Source organism: Lissotriton helveticus, chromosome 11 (genome assembly GCF_964261635.1).
Source record: "Lissotriton helveticus chromosome 11, aLisHel1.1, whole genome shotgun sequence".
Taxonomy (NCBI): Eukaryota; Metazoa; Chordata; class Amphibia; order Caudata; family Salamandridae; genus Lissotriton; species Lissotriton helveticus.
In genome coordinates this window covers 470,159,659-470,182,957 of record NC_136072.1, presented here as the reverse complement: position 1 = coordinate 470,182,957, position 23,299 = coordinate 470,159,659, and the positions used below count along the sequence as shown (strand labels likewise).

Here is a 23,299-nt window from a genome sequence, read left to right as displayed (position 1 = left end):
GCCATTTATGAATGACCTCGGAGAAACATGGTGGTGTGGAGCGCTCCTAAGGCAAGAGAGAAGCGCTCCACACCTCCATGTTTCTCCGAGGTCATTCACAAATGGCTCGGAGAAACGCCCGTCACTCCTACTTCCTCATGCCGCATCCCTCATTCCTTGGTCCTCATTCCGCATCCCTCACTCCTAGTTCCTCATTCCGCATCCCTCATTCCTTGGTCTTCATTCCGCATCCCTCACTCCTAGTTTCTTTTGCTTCCATCCTCCTTGGGGTGAGACTGCCTGTTTTTTTTAAGTCAATTTGCCCTGTAGGTGGGGCAGGCGGTTGCAAACTCACAAAGCACTTGGGAATACGTTTCTGTATCTGGGGGGAGCTGCCCTTGTTATTTCTTGCCTCTGTTCGTTTTTTTTCTTGGCTCTGTGTGTGTGGCTCTGTGTGTGTGTGACTCTGTGTGAGGGTGGCTCTGTCTGTGTGAGGGTGGCTCTGTGTGTGTGAGGGTGGCTCTGTGTGTGTGTGTGGGTGGCTCTGTGTGTGGGTGGCTCTATGTGAATGACTGTGGGTGGCTGTATGGGTGGCTCTGTATGTGTGTGTGTGTGGGTGGCTCTGTATGTGTGTGGGTGGCTTTGTGTGTGGCTTTGTGTGTGGGTGCAAATGCAATAGGTCTCGCATTTGCGAGAGATTAAGCTATTGGCATTGTAAATGACAATGCCATTTATTTATATGTTTTAAAAACAAAAGCATAAATAAAATATGTCATGAGCAATGCCAATAGCTCTAACTTTAACAATGCCGAGACCATTGCATTGTAAATGCTTGTTGTATATGTGTCTGTCTGGTGTTCAAGGGGGCTTATGGAATGATACAAATGCTGTTTAGGCATTGTACTGACTGCTTGATTGACCAGTCACGTCTGAATAATACACTGAATTTGAATTCCACTGCTTGTCACCTCAAATCGAGCCTATGGACTGTCATGAAAGCATGAACCTCCAGTCTGGGAATTGTTAAGCCTCCGAGAGAGTGAAGTGCTTTGGACTCTGTGGAGAAGACGATGCCAATGTCAAAGTATTTACTATGCAGTAGAAGGATGAAAGGGAGTTGTCTTGGCCATCTGTTGGGACTGGAATATCTCTAGCATGGTGCACAGTTGTGCTCCCTGCCATAAATGCCTGACTGTATGTATCTGGTATCCATATCTGTGATGTTGGCACTGACATCAGAGTTATATAGCATGTGTGTAGAGGCCCAGACCTCTATCTTCTTGAGTAAGGACCTGTGACCTGGAGGTGTGCACCAAGCATGCCCTAATTGACTGACTGAGGACTGTTTTCCCTGTCATAGGTTTAGCACATTGTGGTTGCATCAAACTGTGTTTTGTGAATTTGTAGTTGAGACCAGACCTTTCTATCTGTGTCACTGGAGTTAAATCGTACAGGCCCACTCAGGTAATTTTCTCTTCTATGCAGTGTACCAGTTTCTAGAGCTGACAATTGTGTATGTATTGTGCATGTTTGGGAATGTAGTCTGCATGGTACATACATTGTGTTTTTAAGTGAGCCAGAGTAATGGAGACATGCAGGATCTATTTTGGATACCCAGACATTGGCCTTTGCACACAGTGGAAGTGGGGTTATTGATATAAATGTATTGCTGACATTCCTGAAGCTAGAGGGAGTAGACCTTGACACTGAAGTGAGGATGTGGAGACAGTGCACTAATGGAAATTTGATTAAACCTTTTGCTAGCAAGTTGCTGCTGATTAGTCTTCCTGAATGCTGCCATATGGTAAATAGTAGCAGAGGTGGGTGGGAGGGCACACTGTGTTGTACAGAGGGAAGAAAACCGTTAGGTGAGGCATGTCCTTTTGCCTTTAACTGGTTACTCTTTCAGTTTTGCTGATCACAGCCAGGTGCAGAAACCTCAGAACTCCCTCTGCCTCTGTTATGGGTGCTCCAGGTTGGAGACTATTGTGCTGTGAGAAGCATCACTCTACAGAAATGCTGTGTCTGGAGAGCAGCCTAGAAAGCACAATTGAAAAGAGATTCAACCTAAACCTGTTCTACAGTCGCAGGAAGTGGCTATACATCTCCTTTCTGAGTTTGGTGTAGAAATGTGGGCACCCCATATGTTGTTCCAGTCCCATGTTCTCGCTGACCAGGGAGGGGAGTGGTCTGCAGAGTACTAGGGGAACTGCTGTGCAACCAGAGCAGGCGTTTGCCCGATAGCCAGCTTCCCAGACATAAGGCACATAAGTCCGGATCTCTTCCAGGAAGAGCTGTGCGCCTGTCTTGAAGTGACATGAAGAAGCCTACCTGTCTGCTGAGAGAGGGTGGGAGCCTGCAACCCCGCAGGAGGGCTGCCTTTCCAGGAGGAGCGAGGTGTAGTGTGCGCCAGGTGTCTGGGGGACAAATTGAAGAGAGAATCTAAGTAGAGCTATCTGAACACTTAGTGTCTATTAGTTTGTAGTGTCTTTTGTGCTGGTTCTGAGCAGGAACCACAAAAATTTGCAACCTCAGTTTCAGAGGCTGGGTCGCAGGCTGTGCTTGTTTGTCGGATTGATTGACCTATGAGTGGCAGCAACTGCCCAGAGGGATCAGCCATTGTGTGGCCACAATTGGCCTGAGTTAAAGGCCTTTCCATGGCTGCGACTGCGTAGAGTGTTTGGCCTTAGTGTGGCTGCATCTGCCAGCCCGGCAGAGCTACATCCGCCTGTGTTGTAACCAGAGGCCTTTGCAACTGCTGCAAGGCTCTACCAATAGTCCGATTGAAACAGCATGATGGAGCTTAGAGGCACATTTGGGTAGTAACAGATGTTTCACGGTCAAGAGCTCCCTTATTTACTTTCAGAGCATGGAACCGATGACGGAGAAGGAAGAGCAAGATCTTCTTTATCTAAATGGTTTTAGAGGCATTGCCACAATTGTTCTTGGGAAGATTAAATGCCTTTATTCCACTTTTAGTATGAAATGATTCTCAATTCAAATTATAACTACATTATATACTGGAAAACACAGCTTTTATGCACCTTGCTAAACCTAAGTTGATCATTTTGATGGACATAAATCCTTCTGAGAAGTTTTTGATTGAGCTGGAGTCTCTGTTGCTTCTTCTCCTGCTTCTGTGGCTTTTATTAGACAGCTCTGTTTAATTCATCAGCTTCAGTAAAAATTGCCACTTCGAGCTCAAAAATGAAATACTGGTGGTACCAGGAGAACACCTCCAAATCTGAGACCATCCTGCAACAGATTTCGCATAGCGCCCACCTCCAAAGGCAGTCATTATGCCTCAACCTCATTGCCATGTGGCTTCCAGAGAAGGTCAAATCATTCCAAATATAGGGTGCATAGGTCTCCTCACAATATGTCCATTGGCTCAAGCCTCTGGGATACATGTGCTCTCCGCATGAGGAAGAAGATCGACCTAATTAATGGATTGTTCTGAAAGAAATCCTTGGCAGGCTGACAGAGCAGAAGGACCATCACCCACACACTTATAACAAGCAGACTGGACTACGGAAACACCTTCTACGTTGGAATCCACAAATCCCTTCTCCACATACTCCAGACCATCCAGAACATCGCGCCCAGACTCGTCCTCGGCATCCCACGACATGAACACATTACCCAACACCTGCGAGACCTCCTCTGGCTCCCCGTTGACAAAAGAGTAACCTTCAAGCTACTCACTCATGCCTACAAATCCCTCCACAACACTGGACCCCAAAACCTCAACGAAAGAGTCTCCTTCCACGTACCCAAGAGAAGCCTCTGCTCCACTGACCTTGCCGAAACCCTGCGCATCTGCAGAGTTAGAGCGGGTGGAAGAGCCTTCTACTCCATCGCGGCAAAGACCTGGAACAAGTTCCCAATCAACATCAGACCAGTGGCGGTGCGTCCATTAGGGCGCTAGGGCATTGACCCACCTAGAGTCAGCAGCAAATAGTCAGGACGCTCTGAAGGGGGTGGGGCATCAGGGTTTGATTGACAAGTTCATGCATTGCAAGAAAGGCTTGTTTGCAATGCTTGTTGTTTTAGCATGGGTGGTTCAGCGCAGCAGCAAGACAGAGTGCTCATGTTCGGTTATGGGCTGGTAATTGTTCCGACCAGCCCGAACATGCGCACTAGCCTGCACATTAGGAGAGCGAGGGTTGCTTCATGCCACAGCCCCCGGTTTCCTAATGAGCGGGGAGTATCCCTGCTCAAGCCAATTCTGGCGCTGCTGGAACAGTGTCTGGATTGGCTGAGAGGCACGCGCATTTGCCAGGCCTCTCCCGCTCTCCGGCGCAGTCCTGAGGCATTGGGTGCCGCGCAGCACACGCACCTCAGCAGCCACGGCTCAATCCACTGAGCTGCGTCACTGGTGAGTCAAAAATGTTTCATTCATTATTTGGCATTAATTTACAACTAAATAAAGTTTGGTGCAGCGCGCACTTCCCTCTGGGTGTGATGTCTCATTAGGTGCGCCACTTAAGGGGTCTCTTTTTGGCGGGGCCCAAGTGCAAGGTGCGCAGGCCGAGTTAGGTTTGGTTCTAGAGCCTACGGGGCAGGGACGTGTTGATATGCAGAGAGGTTTTTGTTCTGAGGCCCGATTAGTGTGCCAAATGATCGACTTAAATGCCTTCCTTCTTTCATTGCGGCTAAAATGTAAGATATTTAACCATTAACCTGAAGTGTTCACGCATGTATCCCAGCTTGGAATAGCAGGCTGGCTTTTGTTTTGGACTGTTGTAAAATAATGTAACGTTATTTACCATGATTGGCAGAGACTTTAATTTTAAGTACAAACCCAGCTGGAATACAAAGCGGTGGAATCGCCTGAATATGTAAAGTGGATTTTAATGCTGAAGTCATTTCCTATCCTGTAAATAGCTCTCGGTTCCCGTGGAAGTCTGTTGCCAGTGGCAAGCTTCTTTAATCAGAACAGAGAGCTTTTTATCTGCGCAGCCGAACCGTCCGAACCACCTTTCTCATATAGTGCATTATTGTTATTTTTTTAAGAAACAAAAATCCAGCACATTTTATGCCCATTAAGTTATGGTTTGTTTACTAAAAAGAATCTTGCATTTCAGAGTGTTTAAAAGTTTCGTTTTATGCCACTGTTGACCTGCTTGTGATCTGTCTTTCTCTGTGTGTCACTGATAGCCGTGTTACAAAGGTGATTGTGTGTGTAGCAGGGGGAGACGCTGTCAGTACCACGCGCGTTGGTAACAACGAGGACAGTACATCGTCTGCGTTGTTACCACGCATGGCATTACATCGCAAGTTGTTTCAATGACATGCACTAGATGGCGTGCAACTCCAGGGAATGTGTTGGATTTCTAGTCCAACACATTCCCTGTTGTTGCGCTAATTGGAGTAGGAATAGTAATTTATACTATTCCTAAATCCAGTTCGCCATCTAGTGCCAGTCGTAGAAACGACTTGCATTGTAATGCCATGCGTGGTAACAACGCGGACGATGTAACGCCCACGTTGTTACCTACCGCGATGTGATATGTGGCGTTGTAACGTCACAAATTCGTAGCAGGTAAAGGGGGCAGAGGGCTTTGAAAGAAAGGAGGAATATTTATCTTTGCACATTCTGAGTAACACTCCTGCGCCTTTTGCTGAGATGAAAACTTCTTCTCAGGGAGTGTTTGCTTAACTTCTCCTGTTTCCATACTCTTCTTCTTTATGGCGCCCATACACACATAAATCAATGTGTGTTGCAGACATTACTCCTTGGGCTACTGCTGAGGAGACATTTCACTCCTTTCCAAGGACAGGTGCTGGTGTGTCCTTCACGGAGTTATCATGTGCTCAGAGTATTAGGCAGAAGTGTTCTTCACAGCACTATCATGTAATGGATATGCAGCCCCAATAGTCATCACACCAAATTTCATTATCATACGAAATCTCTTTATTGATGTCATTCAAAGTTGCTTTATTATCTCAAATTTGCTTATAAATCCACCATTTGCCCACACTTGTTTCTAAATTTTCTCTGGCAAAGAACCCTCCGAACCTTCCTTATGGCAGTTGGGCTTGCTCCCGACACTCGCTCGCCAGCAGCCACCAGCCACTCACCCATACCTTTTACGCCTCACCACTTTCAAATGTCACCAGCCACCACTGCATCAGACGCTCCTCCACTCTGCACACCTTCAGGAAGACCCTCAAGACCTGGCTCTTTGGCTGACTCGGAGCTGCATTCCCCCCATCCCCCCCCCTCAGCACCTTAAGACCCTCACAGGTGAATGCACTCTTCATTGTTAAATGCTGTAGAACCTGGCACTAAATATTGACCCTCTGTCATTATGCTTAGCCTGTAGTCCCAGCTTTTATTTCGATAATTCACACAGAAGATACATGCATAAGAACGTTCATGTACCACAAGTACAACAGTGGCGAAGGACAACTGAAGCCCTAATCATCATGCCCGCAATGGAATTCCCAGTGATCAGCATTATGTTGGACCCGACAGAAGCATGTCAGTCTGTGTGCTGCTCAAACAAGAAGCTGCAGCAGAAGCACTATTGCCATGAACAGCCTCCATGCTAAATGTACTTGATCAGAAATGTATCTTCCAAGTCCTTGAAAGGCCTGTAACAAGGAGACTAGGGGCCAGATGTAGGTCGGTCGGTAACGGCCGAAAAAACCGACCGGTATTACAGAAATGGGATGTAGGGGCATGTGTAACTGATTCGGTAAAATTACCGATCGGTAAATTTACCGATCGGTATTTCTACCGAATCGGTAATTATGAGATGTAGGTGGGACTCTTCTGAGTCCCACAAGCCTTACAGATTCGGTATTTTAACATCAAATTCAATTTGATGTTAAAATACCGATTCCGGTGTGCATGCACATGTGTGCATGCACACCTATGCCATATGACAGGCAGACCTGCCCTTAGGGCAGGTATGCCTGCCACATGGCACCCGAGCCTCTTTTGGGGGTGCCAGAGGGTGTCAAAGTGACACCCCCTGCACCCTTGTGTTATTCGGTTATTTACCGATTCGGTAAATACCGAATCGGTAATGCCCATTCATTCCTATGGGCTTCAAAGCCCATAGGAATGAATGGGCATTACCGGTCGGTATTTACCGAATCGGTAAATACAGATTTTTACCGATTCTGTAAAAGAAACATCTGGATGCTCCTACATGTCCCCCCTTCTTATTTACCGATTCTTAATTACCGAATCGGTAAAATTCGGTAATTAAGAATCGGTAAATAAGTCCTACCTACATCGGGCCCTTGGTGTTTACATACAGCTGTGGGAATACCTTAACATTGAAGTGCTGGTTATAGTTAACATACTAGGGATAGTCATTACTTAAGTTGTTGGACAAATGCTTTGGACATTTTTAATATTACTATGAAGGAAAGGGATATGCTTACTTACAAGCAAAGGGGTGGAGTACAAATTCACTTATTGGGGTAGTTTGAAAATAGCGTAAAATGTAGTTAAATCTCCAGTGTGACTTCTGCCAGTATATTGCAACTATAGAAGCCTCCCAACACTTGCACAAATACATTACCTAGACGCCTCTAGAAAGGATATTGTATTTCTGCAATGTGAATACTCAAGTTCAGGCGTGACCATTTCTGAAAGCCCCAGTGTTGCTCTGATTGTTTTTTCCTGTATATTATTCTTTCCCTTCTAAAGGTTGAGAATGCACCGCACCCAAGAATAGACAGCCAGTCGTATAATACAGTGAGATCAGGCTATGGTGTCTTTGAGAACCACCAGATTTCTTCCTTGGAGAAATCTAAGGACCACCTCTTAGGAGTAACCTATGAGAGGAAAATGTCCATAATTACCATAGGGACTGGTGGAGCAAGTGACTATATAGAACACACTTTGCTGCAAAATCTCAGCTAGTGGGAAGGCGAATGACTTGTTGAAGGAGGCTCAGGGACTCTCCGGTGCAGTGGAACCCTCTTCAGGGGACACTTGTTTGGCCCAAAGCTTTTGTGTATATAGGAAGCGGCCAGTCCTTGGGAAGTTTTGCAGCCTCTCAAAAACTAAAGGAAGAGGCTGCGTTGTTTATGTTATGCCTTTTGGAGAGACTGCCGGGATAGCAAGTCTGTGCTAACTTTTAATAACTGGGACCATAGGGTAGAGTGAATTTGAGAACGGGAGAGTGTCAAATGCCATTATCAGTGAGATTTGTTCACAAGCATAGGTGGGCATAGGTCATGGACGACCCTGTGATTTCAGGCATAATCAAATCTGGACCATTATTTTACCAAATATAATCTCGAGGGCGTTCTCGCTCCACCCAATTTACCCTCTTGGAAATGTATGTGTGCTATTCGTCCGGAACCATTGATCAGTATTTATGGAGAGGTTACCATGTCGACCACGCCCCTTATACATGCTTCGCGGACTCCTCCACCTTATCTGCACTGTCTCTCTCCTCCATCACCGTCTTACTTTCAACACAGGGCACTCTCACAGTAGCATGTATCACGTTTTCAAAATGTCACTCATTTTGCCCACCCTCTAGTGTTGTCAATGTTTTCCACAGTGTATCCTCTATAGACTGAAAGTCAACTTCCAAACCCTTCCTTCTATAATTCCAGTCAATGTATTTTCCATAAATGTCCACACCCCCTGTACACTCTTTCCTCCTATATTGGAGAAAATGCTGCAAGGGCACCTCCTAATGGGTGTGTCCTCTGGCCTAGGCACAGGAACCCCTCTCAAGGCCCTGCAGTTAATCATCCTCTGCACACTACCGCTCTAAGGTCCAAGCAGAAAACTTCTGGTCTGCTGGAATCTCTGACTAAATAAGCTTCTCCACAGTTTAACGGAATCTGATAGATTATAACTTTTTGCTCCAATTTTGTGACTCCTGCTCTTTGGAGATGCCAAAGATCACAAGAATTCCGGTTTTTAAAGGAGCAATCTGGTGAATGATGTCAGAATAGGTTTTGCAACCTCACCAGATGCCATCAAACAAAGAGACATTCCGGAACCCACACTGTTGGTGATTGTTGATAATGTAAGATTTAGTGGCAACAAACTTTCTACCTTTCACTGCCCCATTTAAAGCTCAGACAATGACACAAGACCCTTGCAGGCGATGCCAGTATCTGGGGAATGATGTGTCTTTGGAGAAATAGCACATTGAAGCTCTTGCGCTACATCCTTTCTGTCCCCTTATCATATTTCCCTTCATTCCTGATTTTCCTTCCCTACATCTGGTGCTCCTAAACCTTCACAGTCTAAACCCCTACTTTACCCACATCTATTCTGAAGATAAATTGACATATACTATTAAACCTCACTAGACATGTTCTCCGCGCCCCATTGTCTTCTTCTGACTGGCAGTGCACTAATACCCTCAGTCTTGGCAAGCTTTTTGAGGTGCGGTGGGAGGGAATTCTAGAGCTGTTAAGACAACATCTTACCCTTTTGTGGTTGCCTCACTATTGCAGAATTCTCAGCCCTACTACTGAAGTATTACAAGCGCAATTTAAAAGTTATAAAAAATCAAGTTTGTGTAACGGACCCATTAATTGGCCGGAATCCGTGCCAGGGATAATAAAAAGGATTCTAAGTGAAAATGAAAGGTTTGTGAGTGGCTACTGGCTTGGCAAAAAAATAGTTCTCAAGCATAAAAAGATTTTTAAAATGACGATTTGAAAATTCTACAAAACTTCCAGCGTGAATTTGTATTGCTGTTCACAACGGAGATACATTTATGAATACAAAATAATTAAGTTCACTTCTCCACTCCATAGGATATGGCACCGTTCTGTAAGATTTTGAACATTAAAAGCAATTTTTTCTGCTACACATGCGGACCACCACATTAAAATGCGTTAGTCTAACGCTTGATGCTTGCCCTTTACGGGGCTGATAGTCTGGGCAGCTGTAGAGGTTGTGTATTACTGGTAACGTAGTCTGCGGTATATAGAGACGCTAGTCTGCATGTCCAAAGCAAGGAAATGTTGCCACACAGAGAAGTAACTTTACATAGAGCAGCATGTGCCGTGGCACTGAGACCCTGGGGTGTGAGAAACCCTCTTCACCCCACTTAGTGGCTGTTTCTCACCTCTAGCCCGGGGTAGGTAGGGAGGCCCAATCTCCATGCTTGCGTTAGGGCGCAAGGTGGCCTTGCTACGCCACTGTTATCGCAACGGCTACTGGCAGCATTATAGGTGAAACTCAGGGCCGGCGCTAGGCATGGGCAGTGTGGGCAGCCGCCCAGGGCCTCGCGCTCAGGGGGCCTCGCGCCCCCGTGAAAGGTCACACGTTCACAGCTACAGGGCCCCCTGCCTCACCTGATCGCGCCCCCGTGAAAGACACACATTCACAGCTCACTACAGGGCCCCCTGCCTCGCCTGATCGCGCCCCCGTGAAAGGCACACATTCACAGCTCACTACAGGGCCCCCTGCCTCGCCTGATCGCGCCCCCGTGAAAGGCACACATTCACAGCTCACTACAGGGCCCCCTGCCTCGCCTGATCGCGCCCCCGTGAAAGGCACACATTCACAGCTCACTACAGGGCCCCCTGCCTCACCTGATCACATCACATTGCAGGTGGGGGAAGGTGCAAACGGATTGGGGGCGGCATAACAGCTGGGCCAGCAATTATGTTGGCTCACAATGTCAGGGGTGGGGCAGCGCCTCGGATAAGTACCGGCCATTCTAGGCTCTGTTTCTGCATTTTGTTTCCAGGCAACGGAGGCCCCTTTGTTTCTTGGCAGCACCAGCCGGACACAGGTAAGAGGAGGTGGGTGAAGGGAGGAGGGAGCAGCCAGATCAACTGGCGTTAAGTCATTTGTTATCCTTGACAGCAGGCATGGCTGTAATTTCCTTTTGTACAACAGGAAGAAAGGTCTCATCTTGCAGTTTGTTTCCGCGCATGTGGAATAAATGCCTGACATATTTAACAAGTCAAGAAGGTGGCACCCTGTTTACCCAGTAGCCCCACCATAAAAACGTTTATGTTGTAGATATCAACGTTTGCATTCTGAAACGTGTGTTTTGTTTTTGTATGTGTGCCAACAAATTCTGGCAAGCAAAAAGCTTTAATTTATAGAGAAATGTCTGGTTTAAGGAGTCCATACGGGTCGGGCAAAGCGCTTACGTTTCATAGGGCGAGACTTAAACCTCTTTCTACCCCATGAATTTGAAAAAAAATGTTACTTTATTTGTGAGGGCTTCACTTCAGAATGTGGAGATGGTCTCTGAATAGTTGCCACTCCCCCCTCCCAAAGTTCATACACACTCCTGCTCGCATCTGCTCGCTGTCCCACGGTTTTCCGCAAAGCCCTCAAGTTTCCCTAGTCAATGCGTTAAGTATCCCATCCACTCCAGATTTGTGCTCGGTATTACCGATTTAATGGCAAAGCCAACAGGTCTTGCATTTTGTGACTTATTTGTTATTGCCAATGGCTTTTAACCCGGCTCTACAGTGCAGCATAGCTAAAGAATATTAATAATAAAATTCCTATGACGGCTCCGTCATTTTGAATGTAGGTGCACCATGCTTTTGCACACCTACAAAATGACTCAGGAACATTTTTTTAATACTTTTATTTTGCAATCCGAGTTGGAACAGGGAGGGCATGGGTAATGGAAGGAGGAAAGCAAACATGCGAGAGAGAGAGAGAGGAACAGCGAGATGGGGAGAGAAGCACACGGCTGAAAAGCAACAAGGGAGGAGAAGAGCACAATTGTGAGTGCATCACAAAAGGATGAGGGAGAGAAGCAATTGGGATTGAAAGAGCAACATCGAGCATGACAGGGGAAGAGAAGCACACTAGGGAGACAGCTTGAAAACACATGCATTCTTTTGGAGGGCTTGAGAAAAAAGAAGAAAGAAATTCCTTAAAAGTAGAAGTGGAAGGGTAAAAGTAAATTGCATATGTTCCAGGGGAGTGATAGACATAAGATGGGCAAGGCAAGCCATTCAAACGGAAGCAGGTAAACAAGAGTGACAGTAAAGCTGGCCAATGGAAATAAATGGGTGGGCTGCAAGTCCTTCTATGCTCCTTGTAATCTCACAATAAGTCTTTCACAACCAGAGAGGAATCGCCCTAAAATGTGGATCAGGAATAGCTGCTTATTGCAAATCAGGCAGTTCTTACAATACATCACAAGATTGAGCAAAAAAAAGCCCCAATAGTGACAAGTGCCATAACTATTGATGTTGACCTCTTAAAGGTAAAGCTAGCATGGCTATGCTATATAACTAAAAAAGGAGTGGTAAGGACTGGTTTTGTGGAAGTAGGAGACTGTAAGATACTTTGTGTAGATTGGAGAAAGGTACCGAGCATGCCTCTGGAACACATTCACCTCTGCCAAGTGTTTGTCATAGCAAGCTCTGTTTTTTTACCCTCGCCCTGCCTTTCCTGGCCCATTGTTCATTGGAAGGGCTGAAACTCACAGGATAACTAGGGAGTACAGAGTGACTAGGGAGTGCTAGGGAGTGCAGAGTGACTGCAGAGTGCTAGGGGGAGCTAGGGAGTGCTAGGGAGTGCAGAGTGTCTAGGGAGTGCAGAGTGACTAGGGAGTACTAGGGAGTGCAGAGTGACTAGGGAGTGCTAGGGAGGGCAGAGTGACTGCAGAGTGACTAGGGAGTGCAGAGTGGCTAGGGAGTGCTAGGGAGTGCAGAGGGACTAGGGAGTGCTAGGGAGTGCAGAGTGCAAGGGAGTGCAGAGTGCAAGGGAGGGCTAGGGAGTGCAGAGTGACTAGGGAGTGCAGAGTGACTAGGGAGTGCTATGGAGTGCTAGGGACTGCAGAGTGACTACAGATATTAAGCTAATGGCAATGTAAATGACGATGCCACTTTTTGTCAATGTTACTGATATCCACATTAGTTAGCTTCCGTGATGCCAAATAAGATCAATAGTACTACGATGTCGCTTTCTGTGATGTCACTTCTTGTGACGCAATATGCAATTAGGGGGGCCTCGCATCTTCCCTTTCGCCCGGGGCCTCAGAAGGCCTAGGACCGGCCCTGGTGAAACTAATGGAAGATTATGTGTTGTCGCTGATGCTAATACTATTAAACCCCCACTATGTGTATTTCACGGCATGCTCATATTGCACCATGCACATCATAGGATCCACCACACGTATCTCACTTGTATATTCTTAACTAAGCTATTAATCGATGTTTTTTAATGAAAATTGAATGCTTTTAATGAATTATGTTTGTAGATTCTTAGATAAACTGGCTGCTATTCTGAAACAACATATTGAGAGCAGTTGAAGGTACTGTAGTATATATTGAAAATCTGCAACATTTATGGTGGGAGAGAACGTGACATTAAAGCAAAAAGCTGAAGGCTAGAAAGATATGGAAAGGAATTTATGCTTCTCCTGAAGCTGACGGTTGGAATGAAAAATAGATTTGTTTTTAGAGGGGAACACCAAATACAAGCTCGGAACTGCAGCCAGAGTCAAATTAAGACTGTAATTAAAGGCTAAGTTTACGTTTAAAAAAAACAACTTGTTAATTGGAGAGTGTACTTTGAATGTATAGTTTGTCCATAACTAGTGATCAGTGACTTGCTGCACAATTTGGTATTGTATATTGTAACTTTGCCATATGCTTACGGAGCAAGTATCAAATGTAAGCTGAGCCAGTGAGCTGTGATGGCTGAGGTACATTGAAGCAAAAGGCGAGACTTCGTGAACAATCACGTTTTCAGGGCAGATGTCGAGGATTAAGATCTGGGCAGAAGGAAATGTGTTGTATTTAGTGATTGGGTGGCAGTGCCTTGAGATTTCTAAGCGCCACGAAAATGAGAGATTGCTTGTGGTCGTATGTCTCCTCCCTCATTCCTGCCCAGGCACTCTAGGCTGTGATAATGCAGCCCAGGCCTCGAGCTTACAGGGTAGTACATACTGTCAGAGGCGTGTCTGACGCCAGAGGAGCGGTGGGTGCCCGGGCTATTGCTGTGGTTTACTTAGCGCCTCTCCTTACCTGGCATGGCTGCACACTGTGCCCTTCACCATGAGTGACCTTCACAAGGCTGTGAGACTACTGAGGCTGCATTACAGGCCACTCACTCTCCCTGTCATAAAGTAAACTAACGTCCACATTTGCAAAGCGCACAATCACCCGTAAGGGTCTCTAGGCGCTGGGGGCCGTCGGGAAGATTAAGCGAGCTATTGCCCAGAGTCACATGGTGTTGGGCTGACCTGCCGCCGGGGATCGAACCGTGGTCCCCAGATTCCAGCGTCAGTCGCCCTGGCCGCGGCGCCACACCTCTCCCAGTGATGGGACTGATCAGGCTCAGGCCCTCTGCCTGCCAGGACTGAGTGTCAGCCTAGAAGGTGAATGAGACCTGCTGTCCAGGGACTTCAGAGGTGCAGCCCTTAGACTGCTGGCAACGCCTCTCATTTTTTGAACGCTTACTCATGGGTCTCTGCCATGGTCGCACTGTGTTGCCCACACTGCACTTTCATTGGCCTGCCCGCTGTACTACTTGCACTGCACTGTACGCTGCTTCATTCATCCTGACCACCCTGCAACACGTGCTGTACACTACAGCTCCTCTCGGTGCTGCATGCAGTGTGCTCGGCTCCAGGCACCAACAGCACTCCCAGCAGAAACTGAACTCACACTTAATTACCACCACTGGGTGTAGGGCTCGTGCCATACCCTACTCACGCGGTGTTCCTCACAGTGCACTCCATTGAATGTTCATTCTGCACTCAAAGTACTCTGCTCATACCACTACTACTGCCTGGCTCACAGTGCCCCCACTCTGATCACCTCAGCGATGAGACATTACACGTTTGGCACTGCACTGCTCTCACGGCCTCTACATCCCGTTGGCCGCCCATGGCCACTTTGTGGCATTCATAGTTATATTAGGCCCAAGAAGGGACATAGGATTGATTGGCATATAGGACTTACCTTCACACGTGGCTTTGAATAGCATTTGATGGGCCATGATTGGCACGGGTATGTGGGGATGCGCGCATAAGGTGCATTGCCTGGCACATGATGACACTAGTACTGGCATGCAGGTCATAGACTGGCATTGGCCCCAGAATGTCTTTGGCTCTTCTGTGAAGGGGTGTACGATGGATTGGCATTGACTGGCATATGGAGGGCACCTGGCCACAGAATGCCATTGACTCTTCTATGACTGGTGTACAAGGGACTGGCATTGACTGGCACATTTAGTAGACATTAATGCATGCAATCACCTTGTCAGCAGTATGGCGGGGTACCAACACACAGTGCAATGGAAGGCGCATGAAGACAAGACTTGGGAACATTATGGCAGTTTGCAAGCGCCAGGGGCAACTTCTGCAGTACATTAAGTTGCATGCCGCACAGATCTGTAAATGATATGAGGCCCCTTAAGATGGGCAGATCATGAATGATTATTTTTTAATATAGAACAAACAAAGCACCAGCATTTTTTGATGGACTATAAATAAAAAGAATCAAGTTTAACAAAACATTGAAGAAAATGTATAATTTGTGATGTCCTAAAAGATCTACTTAATTGTAAAAATAATATAATATGAATTAGAATAATTTAGTTGGGCAAATCACTTAAGGCGCGAACCGGGCTAGAGACTAGTACCTGGCTCTGACTCAGCAAGAGGACCTCTTGGGCCTTCGAGCCCAAAACGAGCCGAGCCGCCTGTAGCTTCTACGTGTTGCCCACCATCCTAACTCAGTTTGGCGTCGTGCACGCCTCCTGCTGCCCACCTGAAGCCTGTGCGCCCACTGAGGAGGACAGGCAAAGACATCAGAGAGTGGGGGGAAGCGACGTTCTCTTTAAAACTCTATTTCGATGACCTCCAACAGACAGGCGCTTTCGCAAACCACTTCTGTAGCACCTAGATTCTCTCTCGGGTAATTAGTTGGCGCTATACAAATCCGCATAACATAGCATGGCATAGCACAGCCCCTTACCTCCTTCTTACGGCTGCTCTGAAGTGAGTGGCGTCACGGTGTCTGGTGTTGCGCAGCTTTATGGAAAAGGAGGTGCATTCTAAGCTTACCTTTCGTGCGGAAAGAAACGCAGTTTTGAGGAGTGCAGGTGTTGGTTTTTTTTAACAATCTCGCAGCAACTCTTCTCCCTGTCTCAGTTCGACAAGCAGTTCTCTCATGGTTGGCACATCCTGGCGTGCACGGGGCAGAGGGACGCGCGAGAAGAAATTAAATACGCAGCCCCCTGGGACGCTGACGTCGGTTATGGAAGGCTGATATTACGAAACAAAACTTTTGAGCTGGGGTGCGTGGCCCTGCAGGTCACAGACCCTGGCGTCCCCTCCAGCCACCAATAGCAGTACGCAAGCACACTGATTAAGAACCTCTGACTGCGTCTTTTCGTAGGTGCTCTCGTTACGCCCTCCCCACCTCCTTAGCTGAGACAGTACCCGGAGACACCAGGAGACGCGCGGGCCAGGGAGGTGACTCCGCCCTGCTGTCCAGCCCCCCCCCCCCCCCCCCCACCCGACTTCATTTGAATGTTTAGACTGGAGAGGCCGAGGGGTGTTTATCCCTACTGCACCATCATGGACTTTCTGCAAAATGGAGGAATTGCGAGGAGCCCTTTAGCCAGGTGCTTAATTTTAGCCGGGGGTGTTTCCGAGGCTCGGCACCGGAACTTAAATGTCTGCTTGCGACAGTCTGCCACAAGGTGGCGCTGTCTATATACATAAAAATGACTATTACCTGCCGCCCAAGCCATTCTCATAGCTTGGGGGCTCCTTGTCCGAGAGCAGCATGAAATACACCCGTTTAACATGGACGCTGTACAGAAGCCCCTCAAGAGAGACCAGAACACTACTCCATCTGTAACAGCCTGAGACACGGCTCGCTAATAGTTTCACCGTGGGGAGAGGGCTGCACGAATGCTTCCAAATTCATATTTAGAAATGAGTGCTGCTAATAAATAGCGCTCAATCCAGTGCTGTCATCACATTTACAAAAGTGAAACACTCCCGACTTACAAAGAAATGCACTCTTTTGAAATGTTAAAGTCTTTATCCTATGCTAACATTACTTTTCTTGCACGATTTACGTACCAAATATTTGGAGGGCCTGCGTCAAGCTCAGTCTCTTAGAATCAAGCCAGACCCTCGGCTCCCCCTCTTAACTTGTTGACTCGCCCACCTCTACAGAATACAGAAGTACAAAAACCTGCTGACCCAGCAGTTCGAGGGTACCAGGGAACACCATGGGGCGGGGGGGGGGGGGTTGCTGCCTCTAGGAGCTCACATGGTTAGTTGTGGTTTCTAAGGTCTGCTGTAACTCTCCGTTCTCGTATCGTTCCCCTTGCAAAAGTAGATGGCCGTTCGTATTATAGAACCGATTATTGCATTTGGAACGATTAGAATGGGGAAGATAAAAAAAAGTGTGAGGAAGATGTAAAATGGGATGATGTAAAATGGGATGCTCTACACTTTATTGAAAGAGGTGGGGGGTATCATGCGAAATGTCCAGATTATTAAACTACTTGTAAAACGTAACATTGTTTAGCCAATCGCGTGGGGAAACTGCTGTTAAATGCATTGCTTTAGGTACTGCTTTTCAAACTCTTGGTGGAAATGCTAAGCTCGCACAGCTGACAAGGAAGTCTTTACATTTTTCATGTTTGTCCCTTGAGAAGTGCAACATTGAAATGTCACCATTGGGAGCAGACACCTGGGAGGGGGTTTGGGGAGTGGGTGTCGGTTGGGAGGGAGCTTGTGGGAGATGAGGAGTTTCACTATAGGGGGCATTAAGTTGTTAAATACGGTCAGTTTTATTCATGTTCAGGGCCATGACAGTAGGTGTATTATCCTCCACGCCGCCCACTATCCAGACACCCACACACCTTTAGCAAAAATGTATTTGTATATACGTTTTTTATTGAAGCATAGCTGCCGTATTCATTAATTAAGGGGCATGTTACGTAGATGCCAGTAGATGGCGTCAGGATGCCATGTTTTTCTCTTTCTCTGGAGTGCATTTTCTTTTTCATACTTGGAAACACGTGCTAACAGAACAGCACCTGGCAAATACGGAAGCCACCAGAGGGGCTCTACGTTACTTTTTCGCTCCTGGCCTCGCTTCTCACAAGCATGTCAACAAAGCCTGTTGTAGATTTTGCAAGGTGGTAGCTGCAGTGGAAACTGTAACAGGAATGAGGCTACTTTGCTCCCTTGACTGTTTTCACATTGTTTTCATTTTATTTTCCCCTATCCCGTCCCGACTTTTTTTTAATGTAATGTTCCCTCTTCCCTCCCCGACACACCTGTTGCCAAACAGCAGTGCATTCACTGATACGACTCACGCACGGAGGGTTAAGCGGAACGGTGTCCAGACATGAATGGCCCATTAATGGTCGACAGTGACGCATCTCCTTATGAAATCCTCCCATCCGTGTCACAGGCGGCTCTCGGCGCTTAACTTCTAAAATCTCTTCCACTAGACCTAATGAATGCCCTATACATTTTAAGCCTGGGTTGAAGGAGCCAGCCTCCTCTGTGAGTCTCTCTTTTTACTGACAGCTTAAATGTGTGCTTTTAGCTCATCGTAGATGGTACTGTGTGTAGGGCACTCTGTCTCTCTTCTGCACCCCCCCCCTCTCTCCTTCGCTCTCTCTTTCACACACACAAACGCACACTCTCTCCCTCTAGAATCATAGCGCCCACCCCTTCTCACCTGACAGTGAATGGCAGTGTCTCTGCCGCTCTCTGGTCTCCCAACTGTATGTGTCCTCGCTGTCACTGGCCCCCTGGGGTGCTGTCTCTTCACTGTGGTCTGTTGACGGGCCCCCTCGCTGTGCACTGAAAGATGGTGTCTAGTCCCAGTGCGGGGTGAAGGGTTGTGTCTCTTCACCACCCGTATGTGGGGCCTCAGCACTGTGTCAGGGAGCAAGCCTCGGTGGGGTTGGTCGGTGTCTTCTCGCTGTCACGGCCCCCTTGGGGGGCTGTCTGTTCAGAGTGCCCCTCGCTGTGCACTGAAAGATGGTGCGGGGTGAAGGGCTGTGTCTGCTCACTGCAGCCTGTCGGACGGTGTCTCCTCGCTGTGGAGCCCCGTATGTGAGGCCTCAGCACTGTGTTGTGTCTCACTGGGGTTGGACAGTGTCTCCTCGCTTTTCACTAGATCATCCTAGTTTCTGCAGTCATTGCGGGTGCTTGTCGAGTGCAGGTGTTGAGAGCACGCCTTCTTTCCACAGTGCTGTCTTCTCTCCGAAGTTTTCGCTGGACTGGCTTGTTCTTTGGGTCCACGTCTATTGATATTTTGTCTTCTTTGGGGAACTCTAGCGCCTCGACAGGGGTAGGAAGCGCTGTGTAAATGCAACTTTCTGTAGCTGACAGGTGCAGCAGCCTCTGATCGGGCGGGTGCTTCGTACAGCAGGCGAACCTCAGCGTTGCTCTCTGCCGAGATGTTCTTGCAGATACTGCAGGATGCACAGTCTGGGCTGGTCTGGTCCCCCCTATATATAAAGGGAACGGATCGGCTCGGGGCATGAAGTTTTATCATCTCCCTATATTGCGGCGGAGTGGCCATTCCAGCTGCGCGAGCGCTTATGTAAGAGTCATTGTTAGATTTGGGGCACACGTCCCTCACAATTCCAAATCCAACAATGGCTCCTCTAAGAGACCCCTCAGCCAGAGAGCCCCGGCTAGGAATATTTCGCCCTCATCCCATTAATGAAGCGTCGCATTCTTGAGGGGAGGCCTGCTGTGCCTCCCGTCCACTCTTTGTACTCCGCAGTGACTATTTCTGGGCCGCTGGACCGGATCCACGCCTGGACCTCGGCCTCAGAATGGTACAATTCATAAATGGCTCCTGGATGGGGGCGCCGAGGAGGGGGCTGCGGCCGGGCGCCATGGCAACTCGGCTGCTCTCGCTCGCCGCCCCGGGCCTGCGCCAGAGTTGGCCCGGGCAGTCAACCCTTGTTTGGGGGCGATTGTGTCGTGCAAGATAAGGGGCTTTCAGCACCAGTCAGTCAGTGGTTGTTTCTCCTTATTCGTGGCCCTCTGAATGGAGCAGGTGGAGGAGGTCCCGAACCCTACACCGAATAAGGGCATGACTAATGGCAGAGAAATGACCCTTTTAGCTCTGAGTGGAGATGCGACAGCCCCCCCTCCCCCTTTTAAAATATGATGCTTCGCTCAAAGGAAACAGTACACAGTCTGAACTGGGACGTAATGTGGAAGGACCACAGGAGCCTGGAAAGACATTGTTGTAACCCAAAATGTAAATAATATTTTTTGAATACCAACTTAATTCAATTTTTAAGTGTTCCCAGTTTGGCAATTAGGGAATTGGTGCATAAGCAAATAAGTGTTTTCGCCAAGATCACACAGTTGTGTTCAGATGGGAAAGCCAAGAGTAAAATACAGTTCTCTTGGTTAGCAGTTCAGCCACTCTACACATAATGTCTTTGGCCTAACCATAAGCATGTTTTGAATTTGTAAGTCCGTGAGTGACTGTAAGGATTTCATTGCATCTGTTTGTGAGCAGTTAGTCCTTACGATAACCAGGGCTAGCTGGTCCCCCTCAGAAAGAACCACCCAGTATCACAGTAATGTATAAATCATCTCTGCTAATAAGGAATAAAGGATCGTTACATAGAATATTTAAATAAGCAAGATACAACGTTCAAACTCAGAAAACTGTGCAAAGGGCGGAGCAGGTAAAGGGTGCAAGAAGAGGAAAGAGGGTAAATGGAAAAGTCAGGGGGACGTCATAGCAGCATGTTGTTGGAAAAAAATAAGCTTTGAATAGTCCTGGGCGGTGAACTCCACTCCGTTTGCGGAGTTTCCCGCTCTCCGCGTTACGCGGAGCTCGCAGAGTTAAGAAAAACTCTGCATTGCGGAGTTTTTGTCCTCGCTCGCGTTTACCAACGTCAAGTTGGCAAGCAAGGAAAATCAACCTCCCGTCAAGATTTTTTGTCGTTCGCGATCGTCAACATCAAGTTGGCGAGCGCAAGCGTGGGAAATAAACATTATGAGTGGTCACGTATGCTCGTGATGAGAAACTGCTTGTTCGCGTTGAGAAAGCTGCTGCTTGAGTAAAAATCCACTCGAGCGGCAGAAAAGAGAAAGAAGGGACCGCTTGCGCTGTACAAGGTGCAGTTCGCACTGATTGCACAGTGCGGACAAGCATCCGCTCTGTGCAATCCCCGCAAACAACATTTTTGGAACTCCACCGCTTGCCGAGCTCCGCCTAGTGCAACAGAGTTTTTTTTCCACTTCTCGTAGCTCCGCGTAGTGCAACTCCGCGAACTCCGCCCAGGGTTAGTTATGAACTGTTCTGTCAGAGATAACATGTTGGAGGAGCTTATGCTTGGAAGGGAGTTCCTTTTGGAGGTGGCTGATGCAGAAAAGAACAAAGACCCTGCTTTTGTTTTTAAATCTCAAGCTGGTATTTCAAATCTATGTCCAGAAAACTGGGGTGGGACTGAGCAGAACATTGCGTTACAGGCCGGACTGGCACTTTTTTTTAGCACTGGTTGTTAGTCTGGCTATGTCTTGTAAGATTGCGTTCAGCAAAGTGAGCATGGTAGCAGGAAGGACCTCCTCTGACTCTTTCTGCTTGTCTCTCCTCTGCTCCTGTTTTCATAGGCATCTTTGTCGTCCCTGCCATAACCGCGAGAGGGCAAAGAGGCTTGGCAAGTATATCTGCCAAAAATGCCACCTGATTATCGACGAACAGCCCTTGATGTTCCGAAACGATGCCTACCACCCTGACCATTTCAACTGCACCCACTGTAGGTAAGTGTCCGCCATATGTTTCAGCCAGCTAAACACTGATTTTTGACACATTAGAGCAGAGGTCTTCAAACTAGGGGGCAGGCCCCCTGGGGGGGCTTAAGTGATCCCAGGGGCCAGTCTTTGGCCAATGAAAGCATCATGCTTTGTTTTGAGTGGTAACAACATGAGCAGCAGTAAGTCACTTTGTAATGGGCCATCACTAACAACTTTTGTCATGTATATCCTGACTGGGAGTATGTGTAAAAAGGGGTAACAGAGCTAAACTACAATGCTTAAATATGTTTAGACATTTAAAAATTGCCAATTTAGTATCATAAGTGTGAAAAAATTGAGGGGGGCCTGAGGATTTTTTTTACAGGGGGGAGCAACATTAAGAAGTTTGAAGACAATTGCACTAGAGCAACCAGTCCTTCCAAAGAGTCATTGTGCAGCTTCCAGGCTGGGTGGCGACGGTAGAGCTCCTAGGTTTTGTTGAAAAGAGGAACTTTTCACCTTCTTTTGATTTATTGGCATAGAACAAGATACTCACCTCTGTAACACCAGGGAACATTTCCTGTGCTCATCCTTCACAGTAGGGAGCAGGTTCTCCTCCTAGTAAAGAACTGAAGAGTGAGGCAAGAGTACCAGCTAGAATGTCTATACTCACGTAGGCTCTACTAATCATCATGAGATGGGCACATTGATATAGAGAAAGGCCAGTGTTGGAGGGCCATTGTGATTTAAGAGGCGTATAAGGACGAAGATTAATTAAGACATGATAACTTGTTCTTAATTTTTATTTCAGTTTCCCTCTCCTTTAGTATCACTATAATCAGTGATCACATACTGATGACAAAAAGGAATGGATGCAGGCTGTACAAATAGTGCAGTCTATAGTGTGTTGTTATGGGTAAAGATAGGTCTGCCTTTTGAGGTTGCTTCTGGATAGTTATTGTAATTTACTCATGCTTCTGATGGATCTTTCTACTTATAGATTCCTCACCTCTGAATATCCTAGGTGCAAGTATGGACCTGGAAACTTCAGACCTAGATCTCCTGTGCTGCTAGGGGGTGCTGGTACCATCTCGATGCCAGAAGGCAAGTCATGGTGATGTCACTGGATCCATATATCATCATTCCCAACTCCCTGATTTGCATCAGTTCTGTGTTTTTCATATCTTTTTATACCAGTCTGGAGCTTCTCTCTTCAATTCTCGGGTGAAGATTTCCATTCTCTTTGATGCATTGCTAGGTACTATGTCCCCACCGAAACAGTCTGTGTTTATACTAGGTCACCGCTGCAATGGACAAATATCCATTACCGACCTGCACAATTATTGTCTCTCATGTCTTGGTCCTAAACACAATTTGTCAGCTTGCAAACTCTGCCTTCAAAGGAACCCAAATGTCATCAAGGAATGGGAAGCAAAGTTATTCATGGCCCGTGACCGAGATGGTCATGGGGGAAATTGTCACTCAGAGATGTGGTCCAGGGCAGGATCCAGGTCTCTCCCCCACCACTCAAAGTTCCTCATCCTCTTCCAGATCAGCGAGGGAAAAAAAGAGATGCCACATGAAGAACAAATACTCCTCTTCTCCATGAAGTATGAAATCTAGAGGTAAGTCCC

General features: G+C 47.2%; 1 protein-coding gene across 11 annotated transcripts in view; it reads left to right on the top strand.

Annotated features, from left to right (window-relative positions):
* The window catches only part of LIMS2 (LIM zinc finger domain containing 2), a 470,048-nt gene that overhangs the window by 274,549 nt on the left and 172,200 nt on the right, over positions 1–23,299 (top strand). For all 11 annotated transcript variants that reach the window (XR_013602372.1, XR_013602371.1, XM_078666051.1 and 8 more), the window contains one exon: positions 21,543–21,692. Coding sequence is in view for 9 of the 11 variants with exons in the window: in XM_078666051.1 (XP_078522177.1) it covers positions 21,543–21,692 (150 nt within the window). In the remaining 2 variants the exon portion in view is untranslated. The remainder of the gene's footprint in view (positions 1–21,542; positions 21,693–23,299) is intronic.